We start from the raw sequence: 19,353 nt of genomic DNA on the forward strand, positions 1-19,353 counted from the left end.
TGAGTTTAGCATTTTATAGAACTATATTGTAGTCAAAAAATATCATACCTAATTTGATATATTTAACTCATTGAATTTTTGAGTTATCGCATTTATATATTTCTGAAAGCACAGACCGACTGACAGTTCACCCCCTTATTGGCACAAAATTTGATGGTATCTACTTTATAGATGTAACACCCCGGGGGGCACCTCGGAATGAGGATGAGATGCTTCCGGCATGGTGGTTGGATCTCGCCACCCTGGAGGGTACACTAATAGGTGGGGGTTCTGACTCCTCCCATCGATGACGGGACGTACTTCCTTCGGGGAGGGTTGTACCGTGGCCGGTGATGACCCTTAGAACTCAACCACAGTGCCCGCCAGTGTTGCTGTTACGGCGGTCCGGTCTTTCAGTTTTTATGGTTTAAATCCGTGTGCCTTCGTGGAGGGTCGGAGAGTTAGATGGCTGACTACCTTATAGATGTTAAATCTTCGTACCGAAAATTATCTGTCTAGTTCTCTTTGTTTTGTAGTTGTATTAATTTATATTCAAACAGCTGGGCAGACAGATTTCCTCTGCATGGATTTTGCTCAAAAATTCACAGAAGAGTATAAGCAAAATTTCGTGTAAAGACCGTATACCAAATTTCCTTCGACTAGCTCAAAGCGTTTCTGAGTTGTCTTTGCCGCATTCATACAGACAGAAAAACGGACAATTTTCTAAAAATGTGTTTTTCGATTTCAGGGTGGTCTAAAATATGGAGATTCATCCAAATCTCGAGTTCGAATTTTGTGAAGATTTCTATTATCTCTCTATACTACGCATACGACAAAGTAAAAAATAAATGAAATAAAATAAAAAGACTCAGAAGCACAGCAGTGCTTTAATTTTCACTCATCTAGATTGCAAAAGATAAAGGAATAAAGAAGTTTTTGGAAACTTCCATAGAGACCGCCCCTCACGATTAATCCCCAGTACCTCTAAATTGACACAGGGGTTGCCGAGTTCATTATTCACCCCCCCCCCATAACCTTCTAGGCAAGAGGAAAGGAGAATTATATCCTCTATATCATTACTTAGCAGGGCGTTCCTTTGTTTCCTATAAGGAATGAGCATGTACATTAGCTGAATAGGGCGTTCCACGATTATCAGCCCCCCAGCGGAAAACTAGTATTAATTTAACCAATAATATATTTGTATTCATATATACATATATTCGAAATTAATAAAGAAAGAGCATTAAAGAAATCTTATTTTCTGAAATTCCGTCTGTGGATGGGTTTGCAAATTTTTTGCCATGAAAACTATTACCGTATTTTTTTTTGGGGGGGGGAGGGGAGACGAATCCAATCAATATGCCGTTGCAGATGTAAAAGGTATCCAAAAATTAACACAAAATTTGAATTTGCCACCATTCCTGCTGTAAAATGTTGGCGACCGTATTGAAAAAAGAAAAAACATTTGACAGCTGATAGATTAGGGTTAATAAAAATGGAGCGTTACCCGATAAAACAACACGTTAACGCAAAATGTGAACTTAATAAAAAACACAGTTTTATTTTTCCTTTAAATTGTTATATTTTTATTGAACCGTAAATTACAAAGGATAGGGTTATGTATGAAATAACACATAGGACAAATGGCCTCCACGAATTTGCTGGCACATAAGCCCTCTTTTGTCGAAATTTTTCATGACCATTTTGCATAAATGTGACTGAATTTCGTTGATGCAGCTCTGAATTTCTTCCTTCGATGCACGCGTGCTTGTGGGCTTGTTGGCAAGAAATCCCATGGTATTAAATCAGACGATCTAGGAGGCCAATTCTTTAATTTTCTCACTGTAGCCGCCAGACTTTCATTATTTTTGAAAAATTGTTCAGCAATGAAAACTTGTTCTATCGTATAACGCTCCATTTTTACTAACCCTAAATTATCAGCTGCCAAATTGTTTTTTAATAGAGTTGCCAACACTTTACTGCATAATGATGGCAAAATCAAATCTTGCGTTGATTTTGGGACACTATTTATATGTAGGAAAATAGGCTCGGTTTAGCATTACATAACAGAATGTGTCATACTCAGTGAAACTTGAGGAAGACTCATTATGGATAGTGATGATTTTAACAAAATATTATAGTACCCTAAAAATTAAAAAACTGATAAAAGAAAATTAAAAATTAAAAACTGATAAAAGAAAAAAATGATAGAAAAGATTCCTAGCCTTTTACCAACAGTTTGAAGATTCTTTGAACTTTTGCTGGCCGTTGTTCTTTTATGCAAAAGCTGGGTAGTGAATGAACATAACAGTCAGCCACTATAAGCCTTGTTTATACGGATTAGTTCTGTGATAACAGGTAACTGGCTGTAATTTTAAAAAAATAAAATGCAATTTCTCTGGATTCCAGAAAGAACTAAAATTTGATGTTATGTGAGAAAGTTTTTAATGGAATACAATTATTTCTACAAGCTGGCATTATCAAATGGGTGAATGGTGAGCTGAAATAAGTAAAATATTTTATTAAATCGTCTGATATTCTTTCATTTAATTATTTTCGAATATATATATTCTTGTGCATTGCTATGAACTCTTGAAGAAAAAGAATTCAAAAAGTTATCAATATTTGTATTTATATTTAAATTAAACCTTTTCTTTACATTGTGTCAATTTGTAGAATCAATTATTTCTACAAATTAAAAGGCGATCTTTAATCAGCAGAAACAGTTTAGGAAACTTACTACCCATAAAATCATTACCATATTAAAAATCCATGGAATATTCATCCAAGGAATTTCTCATTTGCTAATTAATAAAAAGTATATCTGACGCTTAAATATCTACCAAATTTGAAATTAAACCTATCAGAAGGTTGGTAACATGTCGGTCTGTATATTTCTAAGAATGTAAACTAGATAACTCAAAACACATATTGACTTAAATCAGTTCGTTATGTAATCTTGTGATAATAGCTATAATTCTATATGTTTTGGTTTTAATATATCGGACTGGGGGGGGATCCAAAATATGCATTCGATATTCTTGTGCACACTTGTTAACCGCATCTCAGCGATAAATCGCCAAAGATCGCTGTCTAATAGGCTCTTTCGTAACTATTATTTGAAAAGGACATGGGGCTAATAATATATATTTTATATTAAAAACAAGAAGATATGCCCGTTTAAGTGTTCTGTTATTCTGTTAACAATAGCTTGGATGATAACAGAGTTGCTAACGGAAATTATAATAGAAAATGTTATACTTTGGCAGAGTGCTTAAGAAATAAGAAGAGAAAAAAACATTATTTATAGTAAACTTTAAATATAAATATATAGTAGCATTAAAAGTTTTTTCATCTTGCCATGGGATTGTGGTTAGAACCTTATAAGCCAGATAACAGCTATGAAATACGAGTAATTACTTTTGTCTTGTGGTCTTGTAACTCGGCTGCGAACCGCAAGGTCCCAGGTTGTATCCTCACTCATAACTATCCGCTACAGGATGTTCTCTAGCCATTATGTTCACGAATGCTCAAATCAAAATTAATCATTGAAACCGGATTGAAACAAATAATGATCCACTAATAAAAAAAAATGAAATACCGAATAAGAAATAAAAATAATATTGAAAGTAAATAATTGTCTGCAATGAATCAGCATAAAAATATCTACAGCGGCTTTATTACTTATGGAGTTCATATAACTATCAAAATAAAAAAGTGCTTTCGAATATTGAAATTGCAGATCTCATAAAAAAAAAAATTCTTATATATTCATTAAGGAATTATATAACATATGGACTTTTTTGTTATAGTTTTAAAATTGCATACGGTTCTATAATTATAAAATTAAAATATTGCAAACAAATCTTTCCGCATGTGTGCGTGTGTTCTTGTAGAACTCCTTGCAGAGAATCAAAGTTTATTTCACGTTCTGTATCATTCATGAGCTGTGTACTTATTTAAAAAATATTTTTAAAAACCCTAGAGTCATTTTACTCGTCTTCTCTGAGTTTATATGGAACTGTTCGAATTTTTATCAAATGCAGCTTGTGCTGCCCTCTATTATTTAGTTTTGAAAATGAATGATACATTAGAAGGCGAGAAGACTTTTTAAATCGTTTGAAATCCGAAAAAGTCCTTGACTTCACGAACTTGATATTTAATTTTTCTAGAAAATATTCAAATTTTTATAACAATGCAAAGTAAGCAAATATTTTAGTTCTCAATAATTGGTAAAGGCACTATGCGAGGTATTGTGTAATGTTCGTGTCTCTGGACAAAGACAGCTCAAAACTGCTTTGAGCTAAATGGTTGTAATTTGGTATATGGTCTTTACACCAAATTTGTAAATTTCTATAAATTTTGAATAAAATATGTTCAGAAGAAGTCTGTTCGGTTGTTCGAATATAAGTTTTAACATAATTACAAAACAAAATAAGATTCGATACACAGATTTAACATCTATAATGTAGCCACCTGTCAAAGTTTGAACCAATTCCAACAAGAGGTTGATCGTCTGTCTGTCTGTACTTTCGGAAACATGTATTTAAAGACTCAAGATCTTAAATATATCAGATTTGGTACAGAGTTTTGTGACTACAATTGTGTCAAATTTTTGCACCGATCGGTTCGGAAAAACCCGTCTAAAATACAAATTCGATTTTCGGATACTATTAATGCATACGAGGGATTAATCAATAAAAAAAACTCTCCGAGGATGATATAGCAGTTTCAATAAAAATACTAAATTCACAACGAAAATTAATATTTCGTAACTATTGTTCGTTAATGCCATGTAAGGCGTCCTCTGGCATAACAAGTTTATTTAGAGAGTATGCGAGAAAATTTTATGGAGACCACTCCCGTTGGTTTTAATTACGTTCGTACAAAAATTAACTAAATTTAGAATTTTGAAAAATTTGCAATTTCATATAAGAAACCTTACCAAAAAGAAATGTATTTCAAATAACCTTCACCACAATGGTTACTTTATCACAGATATATTCCTCTTATTACGTATTCATCTATCGTTACCAAGCCTTTTGAATATTCTTCATAACACCTGTTGAATGCTCTGCAAATCTGTCACTAGTGCCTATATTGGCACTTCATTCTCTTCAGAAGTCTTATGGGATTTTTGCGCGTCCCGACCAAGCGTGATTCTGTTTCCATTAGAACGTCCCTATTTCGTGATCGTCCGCTAATTTATTTGCCTTCCTGGATGCTTTTGAAGCAAAAATTGACCCACATCTGTATTTCCGAACTGCGAGGTTCGCGTGATCCATTCTCTCTCCGAATGGCCTCGAATTTACGACGATGCTCAGAAGTTATGGACGGCGCTTTCGTGACGTCTTCCAATTTTTATTAAGGTCTTGTTTCTTTCCGTGGTGACATGCAATACAGTCGGTCCAGACAAGTCTGTTACTCGGATGCTTGTTTCATAAGAGTGTTTTATGACCAAAAGTGTCATTTGCTGCAGCCGAAAATATCTGTTTCTTTCTTTTTTTTTACTTTCTCGTTTACGGAGTACAGAGGAAGTATTTTAATCGTTGTCAAAATTTCGAAGTCGAGGTTTTGACGAGTCTCCACATTTCAGACCTCTGTGAGTTCGAAAAGCACATTTTTGGCATTATGTTTGTATGTCAAATAGCGCTTTCAGTTAAGATGAAATTTGGTATATGGTCAGAGAGTAATTTATAGAGTAGTGTAATTTACGTAATTTACAGAGTAATTGGCATAATTTACAGAATGTCAGTCTGTATATATTATCATACTAGCCACCTATGGCGACCAGCCGGTTCGCCGATCTTAATGCTCGTTAAAATTTTAATAATTTAATAATTTATTTTATGTAATACCTACTTTAATAGCTTCTTCATCCAAATAATTTAAAACTTCAAATTTTGATAGTCATGTAATTCACTCATAATATTATAAAGGCCTTCAGTCATAACGTAATATGTATCTCTCTCATTTTCTGTTGGCTCCCGTATAATTTATACTTTAAATTAAAGTGGAAAGGATTAATCTGCAATTAATATAATAATATTTTTTTACTGAAACAAAGCATTTTTTTAATAATATAATAGTAGCTGAGCATCTAAACCTTATGAGCGCTAAAGAATATATTTCTTAATTTATGTAATATCTCAAGAATTTGTCAACAAAATTTTCTCAAATCATCATGAGCAGGTCGATTCATTAACAATGTTTGATTTTAAATGCATCAGACACTAAGAAAATAAACAGAATCGTTTAAAATAATCGGTCTAAAACAGGTTAAAAAACTGCTTTAAAAAACGATGTACTTAAAACTATAAGCATATACAAAAAAAATATATGACTAACATAAATACAATTTAATTACAAAAGCATAAAACTAACCTAAAAATAATTTAAAGCAAGTTCGCTTCGGAAACGAAAAAAATTTTTGGCAGGAAAGTTAGCTTTTAATTAATAACTAAAATTCGAATTAAAAATTCAAAAAAGTGGGACCCCAGGTGCACATTCCCGACCTTCAAGGTATGCATGTGCCAAATTTGGTAGCTGTAGGTCGAACGATCTGGCCTGTAGAGCGCCAACACACACACACACATTGAGCTTTATATAAGTATAGATTAAAAGAGAAATTGTAAAGGTGTTTAAGAAATCAAAACTGAAAATAACAAAGACTTGTTGATAGACAACAAAGATTCTATAAAGAATGAATGGTATGAAAATTTCAACAATTGTTAAAATGAAGAGAATAAATTTAAGTATTCTATTTCAGTTTAGGCGAAAGTAGCATGTCGTCTTGCGTCACTGAAGAACTCCAGTCAGTCGCCATTAATATCCTTATTTTGGAAGTACAATATGGACGAGGGTACCAACACAATGACGCAAAAACACATAAACACTAAAATATGCATCGGCAGAGCAAATATGCTTCGGGACAAATTCATAACGGCGAGATGCTACGACACTTCACTCCAGGTCAATAATCACACTCGTCCCTCGACTCTTTCTCTTACTCAAAACCAGTAACTTTCTCGCGTACTCTCTAATAAATATATTTGTATATTATTAACTGTATGCTGTTAGGAGACAGTAGTTATGAAAGAATCAATTAGAATACAATCTTCGGCGATAAATCGTTAGGATACGGTGAACATAAAAGTACCAAAACTGAATGCATCTTTTGGGCGTCTTAGAAAGTAACCAATGGGAGTGATCCTTCTCGCGTAATTTCTGATGATCATCCTATTTTTCTCTCTACCCCGCATGAAATATCGGCCTCGAATACCTTACCTGACGAGGATGAATGATAGTTATGAAATATAGATCTTGACGTGAATCTAATGTTTTTATTGAATCTATCTAGCGAATATGTTTTTGAGCGACTTTTTTTCCGACAAATTAAAATTAAAATTTGGCACAAAATTGCCATTGTAGTCACAAAATCACATTCAGGGTTTCACATATTTAAATCAGTGTATTTTTGAGCTATCGCGTTTACATGCTTATAAAAATATAGATCTATAGACTGTCAACCCATAAACGGGTTTTGTTCCAAATTAAATAAATATCTAAACTATGGATATGACATCTGTGTGCCAAATTTCATATATTTACCTCTCTGCGTTTTGTAGTTATCAGCTTATACTAGGAAAGCCGGAAAGACAAATTATTAAATAAATATTCAAAATTTCTTGCAAATATCTTATATCATTCATATTATCGTGTTCACAAACAATCAAGCAAACAGAAATAATTGCCAAAGTGTATTTTTCGGGCTCAGGAAAGTTTAAAACAAGAAAATTTGCCAAAATCTCGAATTCGAATTTTTTTCGATTATAATAATTTCTTTTTATATAGCTCTGCACGAGAAAGTAAAAACAGCAGTCCCGTTTCTTCTTCTCGCAGGATGGCGCATTTTCGCAATAGAAAATTCGAACACTTGAATAAATAGTGGAACGAACCACATACGATTCATTTTCTCCTAAAATTATTATATACTTGCTTCATTAATTTATTAGCTATTATATTTTTTTACATTTTTTTTGTTTTTCAGGGGGTCGATTAAGGTTGGACGTATCTTTACATAATAGAACGGATGTAGAGGATCTACTAAGGAGGAGTCCGTACCTTCGAGGCCGAGGGTCATGGACGCCCCGCGATTGTGTGCCCCAACACCGCGTCGCTCTCATCATCCCTTATAGGGACAGGCTGGAACATCTCACCACCCTCCTTTACACACTCCACCCCCTCCTACAGAGGCAGCTATTGGAGTACAGAGTATATGTCGTCGAACAGGTGGGTATTCTCTTCATTTTTCAACTGTTCAGATGTTGTAGAGAGAACATATTTACAAATACCATGACCTCTTTCAAGACCAAAATGTCATTCGTCAAAATCAGCCTGAATTATTCCCTCATAACTGTAATACTCTACAGAACCATGCTCGCACGAAGGAAATCAAAACTGCAGGACCCAGACAGAAGCTACAAATTTCTGGTTCTGCAATGATTGTTTACATGTTTACACATGTCATATAAATGTTTACAATGTTATTTATCATTTTTTTCTTCTTATTTTTATCTTCAATTAGTAATCCCTATATAGTTTACCCACAGCTAATGGCCTCAAAAAATGTAAAGAGGTTGCGTCTGTAAACATCAACATTTCCCTGCAAATTTAACCCATTGTCATCATTTGTTTCTACGTATTCTTGCTCCCTTCATTTAATAATTACTGTGATAAAACTTTAAATATAGTCATATGGGATTTGACACAGATGAAATTTCTCTCTTGTCGTCTCTTTCTTTTCTTCTCTTCTCTTCCCTTCCCCCCCCTCCCCTTTCATCTTGTACTCATGCAACTGGTTAGATAACTTAGTGTTATAGGCATCGGGGGCACAGTTATGTTATGTTGTAAAGAAAATAGGTACAAGGTTGGATGTGGTTTTAGGATGTTCCTTTCATGTTAGTCGTCGTGTGAAGAATATTCAAATTAATACGTGCTTCAGTGATGCACTGACCTAGAAACAAAGGATTACTAGGATTGTGCTAGGATTATCCGCATATTATCGTGGGAGATGCCCGCCTGTCTTCAAAAAATATAACCATAAGCTAGATATTTAAGGAAGTATGAATTTTGTGAGAAACAAATAGTACGGAGAAGCTGCTACTTGATTGCAAGCGTATTTGATGAAGAGGAGAGGCACCAGCCGAGGAAGAAATCACTCTGTAGCTTTGAATAGCAAAAAGAAAGCTGAATTAGCTTCTAATAATTATGTTAGCTTTGTTTCTGAATTATTTTCATGGCCATGGTTACCTCTTTAGTGCAATCAATCGAACTTATCTCATTGTGCACTCATAATATGTATTGCGGCGGTAGGAGATGCGCGAGGATAGAACCTGGGACCTTGTTGTTCGCAGTCCAGTAATATGACCGCGATACAAAATCAATTGCTCGTGCAGCGTAGTTGTTAACTGGATTATATGCTATTCACCACAGACTCTTCCTCCAGTGTTGGAGGTGAGACGAACGATATGGCTGTTGAGTGGTGATGTAAATGCGCCTGTACCCATTTGAATAGCGCCAAGCGTTCTGGTGAGCGTGTGTGGTTGAGTGGTTGCTGATGCTGTTGTGCGTCAAGTGAGTCTGACGACTTTGGGTTGCTGCGGCCTTTTTGTGTTGCTGCGTCAAGTGAATCTGACGACTTTGGTTGCTGTGGATAGATGGCGCCACAACAGCTGTAGGAAGGTTGAAGGTTCATCGTCCGAGGTCACCAATGTGGTGGATTGATATGCGTGAGGATAGAACTTGGGACCTTATGATTCGCAGTCCAGTAACATGACCACAATACAAAAGCAATTGCTCGTGCAGCGTAGTTGTTAACTGGCTTATAAGCTTTCACCACAGTATATACAAGGTGTCCACTCTAAACGTGACCGAAAGGCTAATTTCTAATCTTTAGAGAGAGATATAAACACCAGTCTTACTAATCCGCATCTTACTGGTGGAACTAATGTTCTAAATGAAGTAAAGAATTGCATTTTATTCTGCTCCAGGCGATAAATGCATTGCTGAAAAAATTAATAAATCTTTTTTACGCAGTCTCTCCATTATGTTAGAATATCTTTATGAATACATATAAAGCTAACGTATGTGGCACAAAAATGCTCTTATTACATACTGTCGAATAGCAACAATCAAATGTAAACAAGTCATTCTATGATCGTTTCAGACTACTTCATTGAACGTTTATACAAATGTATTTAATTTAACGCCTAGCTTATTAATGAAAATGCAAAATATTATTGGATAGGCCTCCCCAAATCTGTATTCATTCAGAGGCAAAAAGATGTAAAATAAATTAAGAAACAGGCGTCAAATAAAGTGTAACAGACTTCAAAAATAGGCTTACCATTGCCAGATGGGCCACTATTGCTCACCTGTAGTAATTGTTGACCATATCTTGCAGATCTATTATCTCACAAAAATGATTTTAGAATTAAAATCTTAAAAAATTGCCTTTTTAATGATATCAGTTTCATCTCTGTGGAATATTTTTATTTTTAATAAATGTTGTAATTTTAATACAGAGTTTGCTATTCTTAAATTTTAATGTCATGAAATTCAAATCCATCTGTCAATACATTCAATCGAAAACTTTTGCCAATGTTTAAATTAAAATTTTTAAAAAATGCTTCCTTTGGTAATAATTCTGGAACAGGATTTTTATTTCCTCTTTTATTTCGTAATATGTACACTTTTTAAATTGCAGCCAGAGTCATTTTTGTGGACTTAGTGAATTTGAACGTGCATTTAGACTGATATTTATGACGGATCAGATGAACTCGAAAATTGGGAATGGATTTTTAATTTTACCTCTTTCTCATCTGTTTCATTTATTTTATACTAGCCGCCTTTGGCGACCAGCCGGTTCGCCAATCTTAATGTTCGTTAAAATTTTAATAATTAAATATTTTATGCAATTCCAACTTTAATAGATTCTTCAGCAAAATATTTTAAAACTTCAAATTTTGATAGTCATATAATTCACTCATAATATTATAAAGGCCTTCAGTCATAACGTGATATGTATCTCTCTAATTTTCTGTTAGCTCCCGTAGAATTTATGCTTTAAATTAAAGTGTAAATGATGAATCTGCAATTAATATAATAATATTTTTTACTGAAACAAAGCATTTTTTTTTAATAATATGATTACTGATAATAGAGTCACTGAGCGTTTAAACTTTATGGGCACTAAAGAATATCTTTCTTAATTTATGTAATATCTCAAGAATTTGTCAACAAAATTTTCTCAGATTCATCATGAACAGATCGATTCATTAACAATGTTTCATTTTAAATGCATCAAACACTAAGAAAATAAAATGAATCGTTTAAAATAATCGGTCTAAAACAGGTTTAAAAAAACTACTTAAAAAACGATGTACTTTAAACTATAAGCATATACAAAAAATATATATAACTAACATAAATACAATTTAATTACAAAAGCATGCAACTAACCTAAAAATAATTTAAATCATTGAAAACAGGTTTAAAAAAACGATGTACTTAAAACTATAAGTATATACAAAAAATATATAACTAACATAAATACAATTTACTTACAAAAGCATGCAACTAACCTAAAAATAATTTAAATCATTTCATGTTGTCATGACAACAATCAGAAGAATGCGCATGCGTGAATTTTCTTCGCCAGTTAGGTAACACAAATGCGTGAATTTTTCTACGCCAGTTGGGGTAACGCTATGCAGATTAGACATTTTTAATTTCCTTTATTCTGTGTTATTTTAATTCAAAAGTACTTCAGAATGAATCTGAAACATGGATTAATTAACAATGTTTCATTTTAAATGCATAAAACATTAAGAAAATAAACAGAATCGTTTGAAATAATCCGCCGAAAAATCTTAACCCTAGCCTCATTACTGTTGGGAGAAAAAAAGAACTAAAGCCTAAATCATTTGGCGTTGGGGAAAATGGAAGATTATTTTGGCGGAAAAGTTGGCGGTGGGGAAAATGGAAGATTTTTTTGGCGGGAAAGTTAGCTTTTAATTAATAATTAAAATTCTAATTAAAATTTCAAAAAAAGGGACCCCAGGTGCACATTCCCGACCTCTAAGGTATACATGTACCAAATTTGGTAGCTGTATGTCAAATGACCTGGCCTGTAGAGCGCCAACACACACACACACACACACACATTGAGCTTTATTATAAGTATAGATGGTATAGAATTTTTACTCTTAATTCTGTTAAATGTGAGCTGAAATTCCATCCAAATTCCAAGAACGTCTCCTTTAAATACAGATGGATTCCTGTATTGTGGCTGTGCTGGTGTCAGGATGACCGGTTTAGTTTCCTGTTCCACAGACATTTTCCTTGTCTTTCTGGGTGGTGGATTATAAAGTCAAGTTCTGGTTCAAGGCCTTTAAGGCGATCGCTTCTTCGTAAATCCATTTCCACGCTGACTGGAATCGTACCCGGCGCCTACACCAAAGAATGTCACGTAGGTTTTTTTAGTGTGGAACTCAATGACACACACAAGAGGTAGAGCTAAACCAATTTATTAACTCAACTTAGAACTGAGAACACAGTGACTGACAAATCTTCTGCTTTTATACTAGCAGGGAGAGTTCCAGAATACTTTTCTGGAGACAGTAAGAAAAGTCCAGAACACTTGTCTGGTAAACTAAAGAAATGTCCAGAATCTTCTGAGATGAAATAAAGGGAAACATAAAATCAAGGAATTCAATATTTACACAGACTGTGAATCACATTGTCTCTAGCGGGATTCGAACATACAATCTCTTGATTAAGAGATCAGTGCTGTGACCATTCGGCCATGGAGAGTCGACTGCCTCTTTTCAATGCGGCAATATGATCTCGGATATTGATCCATTGTGCCAAATTTCATCGAATACTTTGATTATGCTCAGAAAGTGCACTTTTTTTTCGATTTTAAAAAGATGATGTTGAAAAAAAACTCTTTGTTTAAAAGATCTTGAATTCGAAACAATCAAAATTCAAATTGCTTGGGATTCATAAATCAAAATTTGCTTTGTGTAAAACGAGTTCTCTCAGCCATTTCTTATTTATTTATAATTTACCGAACAAATTTAATAAGCACATACTACCTTGCTGTCATACACTTTCGGGAGTGAAGTCTGTTTATATCCGTATCAATAATATGAGGATTTTGTAATTTTGAATATCCCATTATACTGATTTTTATTGTTTCTGACTGATTCAATTTTAAATTTTAATATTATGTAATAAAATAATTTTAATAGATCTGTTATGATTTATTATAAATAACTAAATTTTAACCTCTATTTACAAAATTGTATTTCTAATTGATTTCATCGGACATTTTTAATGGATTGCGATAAGTATTGAAAAATGTTGCTGCCTTGAGTGACCAGATGTTTGCCCACAATATTAATAGTATTAATTTAGTCGTGTCAATTTGATGAATTGCATTTTGTCACACAAAATGACAAAAGCAAAAACACATGCAAAATAAACAAAGAGCATTGATATTGGCTAACTATACTAATAAAATACAATTAAAATTGATGAAATCGGTTCAATTGTTGAAAAGGATGGCTGTATAAAGAATATATTTTGATATTTATCTCTCAAATGGAAAGTGAATAGGGGCAAGTGGCTATTAATAGCTTATTTAGAGATCATAAACTTTATGGAAGACTAAAACTTTATGAAATAAAATTTATGGAAGATTTTGTCAAGATTTCCTTCCTCCATAGAATGTACAGTTTTTAAGATTTTTCTTGAAATATATAAGCCATCACAATTAGGGATTGCAATACCGGATCAAAATTTCAATACCGGTATTCGGTATTTGTTAGATCTGAATACCGGGATACCGGTTTTAATACCGGTATTAGAAATTTTAGAAAAATAAAGAAAACACAGGTGTTTCTTTGTTTTCTTTGCCAGTTTTATTAGAAAGGGTAAATATCACAACAAATAATTTGTAACTTATAAATTATAACAGTATATAAAGAATTACAAAAAAAGTAAAGGAACAACTTATTTATTTAAATCACAAAAAACTGTAAATATTACTATTTAGTCTGTGGTACTAAAACAAATTTTTGAAATGTGTTCTTAAAAAACATAATGCATCAATTGTACTGTCATTAAGTCTGAAAAGTAATTTTGTGCAAAAATTACTAGCTGTCAAAAATGCTCTTTCGGCATCTACGATAGTTAGAGGTACTGTTAGCAATGCGCGATATACTTTTTCCAAGTATTTACCTCTAAATCCCTCATCTTCAAATAAATCGATTTCTTATCGGATGGTTTTGGATATAGCTGATTTCTGTATTGTATTTTGGTTCGTTGAAATTTTCTTATTTATTGCAAATTCTAATTTTTGTTCAAGAGACAATTCCTTTTCAATATCGACATTAGTGTCATCATAATCTTCGATAACTGAATCGAATTCTTTTGAATGTGGATGGGTTTGTGGGTAAAATATTTTAAGAAAATTTACTATAAACTTAATCAGGTTTGAATTGGTTCTTTTCTTTTCTTCTTTTTCATTTTTAAAATCATTGTAATTATGTAAATACCATAAGACATTTTCTATTTCGATATGCCTTTCTTCTGTGCGATTTTTCAATGTAATATATAATCTTCAGATAGTGATGTATGCTGTTCTAGTATAATGTGTGCTGTTAGGAGTAAACGGTTCCAACGTGTTTTAAAATCTAGTATTAACATATATTCTGTTTTATTTTCAGTTAGTATGTATTTTAATAATATGTCATCTTTTATAAGGGAACGTTTAAATATCTTAACAATCTTTCGAACCTTATAAATTATAGGAAGCAATTCTTGATGGATTAATATTTCATCCTCATTAGCCATATCTTCTTCAACAATTATATTGTTATTATCTTCATTGTCAATATCACTCTCACTCTTACTCTCTTCAAAGTTGGAATCCGAAGTGTCTATATCCACAGTATTTGGATTCTTCTGTTCTTTATTTTTTTGGTATAATACATCTATTATTCCTAACTGAATTCCATGAGCATTGCACAATTGCTGATTTGCACCAATCCACTTTCCAACTTTTTTCATAACTGTTGCTCCATCAATCATTATGGATACAATTTCTTCTTTCAGGGATAATCCATGTTTCGCTAATTTAGATTTAAGCAATTAATTAAGCCATTAATTAGTTAATTAATTTCGCTCGTTAGGGAGACATAATAACAAAAACGTATACTATTTTGCTATGTTGGCTATCCCTGAACATATAGTGGAGACCATTTTAAAAATTTCTAGTAAATACCGAAAAACCGGTATTTAAACTTGTGAATACCGTTATTACAAAATTGTACAAATGGCTCAAAATACCGGTATTCGGTATCCCGGTACACCGGTATTGCAATCCCTAATCACAATCCTTTCTTGGGGTCTTGATCCATCATTAATGATGCATCAAGACATCAAGAGCTTTCAAGTGAAATTTGAATTTACGAAATCGGAGAAAAGGTTAATGTTGGCGAACTAATTCCTTGATTTGATAACATGATAGTTTGTTCTTGTTAGTTTGATTGTTGAACTATTTATTTTTAATTATTTTTGAAACTAGAAAAACAAGACCGTTGCACAAAAAGTGAGATTATGCCATGACAAATGATTACTTACTGATAATACTTTCGTGCTGTGAATTTATAATCTTTCTATGTGTTCCATTTAGTTTCATTTTTTTAAACAATCGTTTGATGTTGTCGTTTTTCCTTGCAGTACGGCAACGAGACCTTCAACAAGGGAGTGCTGATGAACGCAGGGGTGCGCGAGGCCCTCCGAGACAACGACTTCCAATGCTTCGTGTTCCATGACGTCGACATGATTCCCGAGGACGACCGCAACTTGTACTCGTGCCCGGAGATGCCCAGGCATCTGTCCGTCGCCGTCGACAAATTCAACTACACGTGAGTCACCCCCCTCCTCCTTCTTTTTTTAAACACAAGAATGTATGCTGTACTGCACACAAGAAAGTAGTATGGTATGGTAGAAATTCTTAATAGAAAATATCCAAGACTGCATTGCTTTCTTTATTGTAGTTGGCCACTTTTGGCGACTAGCTGTTCGCCAACCATGAGGCTAATCTAATCACGTTAACCAATTTTAACTATATCACAACAGAAGATATAATTATTTTAAATTAAAATTCTTCAATAAACATTGGGTATTCTAATGGATTGCGGATATTTGCTAATTGCCGTATCGGTCAGTTGTTTGGAGCTTTGCTAAAATTTCATCTCGCGATAGCCATCGAAACTTTTGGACTGTGAAGTGTAACCGATCTTGATAATGTGCATATTTAAGGGGTCAAATATGAAATAAAAAAATTTCGAAATCATGCACACCATGGTCTTGGTTTGCATACTCTGTCACGCTTTTTTCCCCTAAAACATGAACATTAAAATATACTATTTTTCAATTTGCATCAAAGTTGGATATAAGCAAGGCGTTATTTAATGTATCTAGGGGTAATGAGTTTTCATAGGAAATAAAAATTGGCAAAACCAGGCTAGTTGTTGGTGTTGAGGGACTAGTTCGGCATGTCTGGTGTGAAAATTTGAAAATCTGCAAATATGCATGTTTGGTGGTAGTCATTTGAGGGGGGGGGGCTACATCAGACAACATGTGTCTTTTGTACTGCTACCAACTGATGTTGAATTTTAGACACACATATCTGCAGCTTTTTAAAATGTCACATCAGACATGCAAAAAGAACGTGTGGGATGAGTTATAGTACCACCTCGGAATCGTTTGTGTTTCTAGAGATGCTCGCATTGAATACTAATAAATGTGTTAAATTTAAATGTCCAACCGTTATTTTTGACTTCCAATAAGAAACAAGGTTTTACTGTTCGTTTCGGGATTTAGAGATTACACTTTTCGCAGACTATATATTAAATATTGAATATAAAAGGCAGTGATATATCACTGGAGATGTCAATTGCTCCGTTGTTGATGTTTAATTGACGAAGCAATCGTGCTCGCCTTTCAGAGAGAGCGAGTTTCGGCAGGTTCCGGCGTGTCATCTCCCACGAGACGCACGACAACAGCGACAAACTACTACTGTCACCTGAGAAGTGATTTACGACCGTTAAAGTTTAAGCTATCAACTTGGCCTTTCCCTAAAATATTCAAGTTTTATTTTATGATCCAGAAACAAATTTCACACTTTGCAAATTCTAAAGCAGCCTTTCTTTTTAATCAATGTAAGACTTCAAAATAATTTTTTCACTGTTCAAATTTTTATTGTTTAGTTGCTTCGGTAGAACAGCTTAGAGATGTCTCTGTTTCTGAGAATTTAACAGAGCACACACGAGGCCAATTATTGCGCGCAATAGAATGCCACGCCTACCTCAGAAAGATCACGTGGTCGCAGTGGCATAATGGCAAATAGTTGCTCCAATGAGGCAACCATTTGCCATAGTCCCATTGGTCTCGAGTGAACGTTGCTCATGTCAGAAAATAGCTGAACCATCAAAATGACACTGCTATGACCTTTAGGTTCATATATGCACAGCTGATATATTTCTGTTCGTTTCAGATTACCTTACACTCTGCTGGTTGGTGGCGTCTTCTCCATCCGGCTGGAGCACTTCTTGGCCGTCAATGGATATTCCAACCTCTACTGGGGATGGGGAGGGGAGGACGACGACATGGCCTACAGGTGAGATTTCCGAAAGTATTCCCCAAACTGAAAAACTAATTTGAAATTTGTTATTTTCTGTTTTTAGATTTATCCAACAAAGTATATTTCATTATGCTCACCGTCAGAACTATATAATTGTATAATATTGGCATGTTTGTTTTAAAGTCACGTTTCTTGACGCGAAACTTGCTAGATTTGGCATTTCCTCCAAGTCATGGTTTAACATACCTCTCTAATTTCGGGCAACAATTCCCTTTACAATTATTTAAACAATTATGGCGATATGCAATGAATCACTAATCATACGTCTGGAGGAGTGGGCATTCTTGGTTCTCAGCAAACCTCACTCTTTACTATCAAGCTATAAATGTAAGAAAATCAGAAATGCATCCACCGTAAGGACTCTTATGTGTTATATTACCTTACCTTTTGGTTTTACAAGAGCATATCGGTAAACACGCATTTTGGAGATGCACAAGAGTACACAGTTGCACATTAAATAATTAATTATAAATAATAAGTACTGATAATATAAAAATATAAGATTTTGAAAGTTATTATTTAAAATACGAAAGATTTGGGAAAACAATAAAAAGAGTGGGGGACAGAAATATAATAAAAGTGAAGTATAAGGGACGCTGCTAAATGCCATCTCGGTTAATATTATCATTCGTTTCAGATTATCAAATTCATCTGGTCATATTCAAATTATCAAAATAATTTCATTCCGTATGCACACTACATCATATAATGTCATCAAGCTTATAGTGGGGAAACGACGAATGCTTCATTTTCAACAAGGTTTGACAATGGTTGTTTGTAGAATTTCTTGCTTCACTTGTATAAAAAAATCTATGAGTCATTTTCACCATGGGATAAAATTCATGTTTTTGGATTAAACTGAAAATTATTCTGGATTGGATATGAACACTACATCATATTGGATTATACAAAAAACTACACTACAAGGTCTGGCTTGAAAGCTTCTGAAGAGCTATAAACCACTGTTGCCTGCGTTTGAATCATGGATACAAAATAAACTTTAAAAAAAACTAGTTTGAGAGTTAAAAACAAAATTAGAAGTCGGAACACGAATCCGAAAGTTTACCTAAAATAGTTGACAAAACGCTTTGGTGCAGTTAAAAATTCCACAGTTTCTTCTTTGCAATTTTTTTTTTTTTTTTTTTTTTTTTGAGTTGAAAACTTTTTGTGAGCAAGACTAAGCAATAAACGTTGATTATTTCAACGAGGACGAACGTGGTGGAGGAAAACAGAACCTTAGATGAATGAGGTTTTTTTCCTTTCTTTTCCTTGATGTGATGAAAATATAATTGATTTTACCCAACTCGGTTATTGTCAAAACCCTTAAAAAATTATGTATCTTTACATTAAATTAGATTACATTAACATATTATATTAAATTAGATTGTTTAATGCGATTTTCAAGTCAATCTATTTATTTAAACCATAAAAGATTTTTAATATTAATATGGTCACTATAAGTTGTTGTTAGGTTAGCTAATTACGTAATAACTTAAGACAGAAGGACCCTTAAGTAGGGACTGAATAAATTGACTGACTTGGTATTACATGGATCTCACAACTTTTTACAATAGAAGAACTCAGTTGCGAGACTT

The 19,353-nt window shown here is 33.6% G+C and overlaps 1 protein-coding gene across 4 annotated transcripts in view; it reads left to right on the forward strand.

The window, feature by feature from the left end:
• Positions 1 to 19,353, forward strand: part of LOC129975884 (beta-1,4-N-acetylgalactosaminyltransferase bre-4-like) — a 187,578-nt gene that overhangs the window by 165,117 nt on the left and 3,108 nt on the right. For all 4 annotated transcript variants that reach the window (XM_056089149.1, XM_056089150.1, XM_056089152.1 and 1 more), the window contains 3 exons: positions 8,030 to 8,271; positions 15,790 to 15,977; positions 17,612 to 17,734. In XM_056089149.1, coding sequence (XP_055945124.1) covers positions 8,030 to 8,271; positions 15,790 to 15,977; positions 17,612 to 17,734 — 553 coding nt within the window. The remainder of the gene's footprint in view (positions 1 to 8,029; positions 8,272 to 15,789; positions 15,978 to 17,611; positions 17,735 to 19,353) is intronic.

The sequence above is a fragment of the Argiope bruennichi genome, chromosome 7 (assembly GCF_947563725.1).
Source record: "Argiope bruennichi chromosome 7, qqArgBrue1.1, whole genome shotgun sequence".
In the NCBI taxonomy this organism is placed as follows: domain Eukaryota; kingdom Metazoa; phylum Arthropoda; class Arachnida; order Araneae; family Araneidae; genus Argiope; species Argiope bruennichi.